Source organism: Hypomesus nipponensis, chromosome 4 (genome assembly GCF_054491055.1).
Source record: "Hypomesus nipponensis isolate SF chromosome 4, ASM5449105v1, whole genome shotgun sequence".
Classification (NCBI taxonomy): domain Eukaryota; kingdom Metazoa; phylum Chordata; class Actinopteri; order Osmeriformes; family Osmeridae; genus Hypomesus; species Hypomesus nipponensis.
In genome coordinates, this window is record NC_140364.1 from 13,732,501 (window position 1) to 13,735,018 (window position 2,518).

Sequence of the window (2,518 nt, forward strand, 5' to 3'; positions counted from 1 at the left end):
TGTCATACACTGGAAATAATGGAAAGATGATGCCTGCCAAGTTTGGATTGACCATTAGAGCCAGTGATGTATGTGGCTGTCACAAAACAGACAATTAAATCAATATTCAAAGGCTGGGTGGGAGAGCAAGCCACTTTATGGCTTGGTTGAAAGCACGACAGCCTGGGTAAGAAAAAAAAAGCTAGTTAATATTTGCTCAAAGCATCCCTAGTTTTCGGGGTTATAATACACATCAGTGTTGCGTCTACAGTAGCTTATGTATCTCAAACCCTTTATTTCAGCCAGCCTACAAACTGCTTTAAAGTAATCCTTATCAAACACCTATGGAAAAACTACTTTACTATGTCTATAAAACTATTTTAGTACAACTTCATACAGATTCAATTCAAGCATGTGTAAACATTTTCTCGTTATGATAGACCTACTGGTTTAACAACCTGGTCAATCACTTAGTTGTGCACACAACGAAGACATCTTAAAGGTCTTACAAATTGTTCCCTACATCTTCTAAAACATAGCGCCAAAACTATTGTAAGCTAAGGAAAAAGAAAGAATTGAGATGATCAAAAGCTATAAAAGCCTCCTTTAATAATAACAATGGTTTCTCTAATTTATGAATTACAGTCGATGAGCGGTAAACAGCGGTGGCAAAAGTTCTGTACGTTTTAGTGATTTATCTATCCTAGGGTTAGCCCAGGCCTACTAGTTTTCGGGTGCTTTCTGATCTCGACACGCCCCAGAACCCTCGCCTCCGCCTTCTTCCCGTGATCCTCCCCCAGGGCATTAATCGCAAAGTATTTACCCCGCTTGAGAACTTTTCTTTCAATTTGTCTTTTCTTGCTCCTCGACAGGGGCAAAAGTTGTCCCTTTGAGTGGCTCAAGCTGTCAAGCGCATGCGTGTTTCCATGGTGAATGATTTACTGATGTTTATCAGGACTGAATAGATCAAAGGCATGCGCGTGACAGGCGATCAATCAGGCATCAAATCAAGGATGGCAATCCGCGAGCGGAACGCAGTCTAGGTGGCGACGAGTTGTTTTTATTTTTGTACATAGGGGCACTTACACAACTTTAACAGTTATTTATAAAATAACTGAACTGGCTTACTTTTTCATTTGGTCTGCCTTTATTGTAGCCAATGTAACACTTATAAATGGACTTTGACCACACATTAAATGTGAACTTGCGCCTGTAAAACATCAGAGCAGTTAAATCATTAGCAGAATATTTTTTCTTTTCTGGCACTTATAGTTTAAGATACAAATGGACATAGTAAAGTTAAAGTTATTTGTGTTTTTTGTTGTTGTAAATACTACGTGCAGCTTCATTTAATGATGTCGAAGTTTAGAGGGTTTCGAGAGAGGGAAGGACTTCGAAGTTGGCTTACCTACAGACCGCCGCGGCGCTTGCTGTTTTCTCCTCGGCATACTGCTGATAGACTTTCCGCTTGACTTTTCATGCAGATACCACAATAACGGACAAGGCAAAGAGGAAACCAGGATCAAAGCAAATCTCGCTGTCGATGTCCTTCTCTCGGTTATGCGCGTGGAAATGTAGATTCCCGTTCTTTGATTGGCAATGTGTTGGGTGTATGCGTCAGTGAAAGTAAAAAATCTCAAATCACCTTTAGGAAATTGTTTGTCCGATGAGGAAATCGGAGAATGTTGTACGAAAAAGAAAGGGTTCTATTGATGCCTTATGCTTAAAATATATAAACTCATAGCATCTTCATACAAATTCGTTTGATCTCCGTTTATGTTTCAGTCTAGCAGTGGAGAATATGGACAACCGCCAAAGCCCCCTCGATCCCTCGCCGTGCTTCCATCAAAAAGGATTCCAACCCTCAAACGACACTTGGAAGCCGATTTTCAAATGAAAAGTAACAAAGAGAGGATTCAATGCATCAATGTAACTTCCAGGACGGCGAATGCACCGCTCCCAAACTGTATATCCGCACAGGTGCCGCTCTGTTGTTCAGGGTCTGCTATTCGACAGAAAATGGGAGAGAGAGACAGACGTTAGCAGGTTATGTCAATCAGTCAGTCAAGCGAGTCATTTCCTCACAACAAAACGATCAGACAGCTTTTTTCATCAACATGATTATTTTCTATCATACACCACTTTTACGGTAAAAAACATAGATCAAAACATAATCTCGTCTCGTGGATTTTGATACTTACAAATGTGATGTTCTTTTGGCTTTCATGTGGACAGTTGACGTATTACGCTACTGCTTTCAAAACTGATTACGAACAAACTCAACTATAACACATACTCGACCAAGGTCAAAGGGATGCACTATTTGCTCTTTTTTGACTGAAAACGAAACGGGTCCCGTCTCCGCCGTGAAATATGTAACGTACATTCGGGATGCGCGGGCGTTCCGACAGCCTCAACTGATAGACAGACACATCGAGTTGCTTCTCCTGCCTCTCCGTTACTCCACCCCTCTGGAAGCGTCACACTGACAGTAGAACCTACCTGTCAATCTTTCTAATTGTTCTGTTTTTTTCTTTTT

The 2,518-nt window shown here is 41.0% G+C and overlaps 1 protein-coding gene across 1 annotated transcript in view; it reads right to left on the bottom strand.

Moving 5' to 3' along the window:
- The window catches only part of tshz1 (teashirt zinc finger homeobox 1), a 27,276-nt gene extending 25,301 nt beyond the window's left edge, over window positions 1-1,975 (bottom strand). Inside the window, exon 1 of the mRNA XM_084697072.1 lies at window positions 1,388-1,975. Coding sequence (XP_084553198.1) covers window positions 1,388-1,427 — 40 coding nt within the window. The 5' untranslated portion in view covers window positions 1,428-1,975. The remainder of the gene's footprint in view (window positions 1-1,387) is intronic.
- Between the last annotated feature and the right edge of the window lie 543 nt (window positions 1,976-2,518).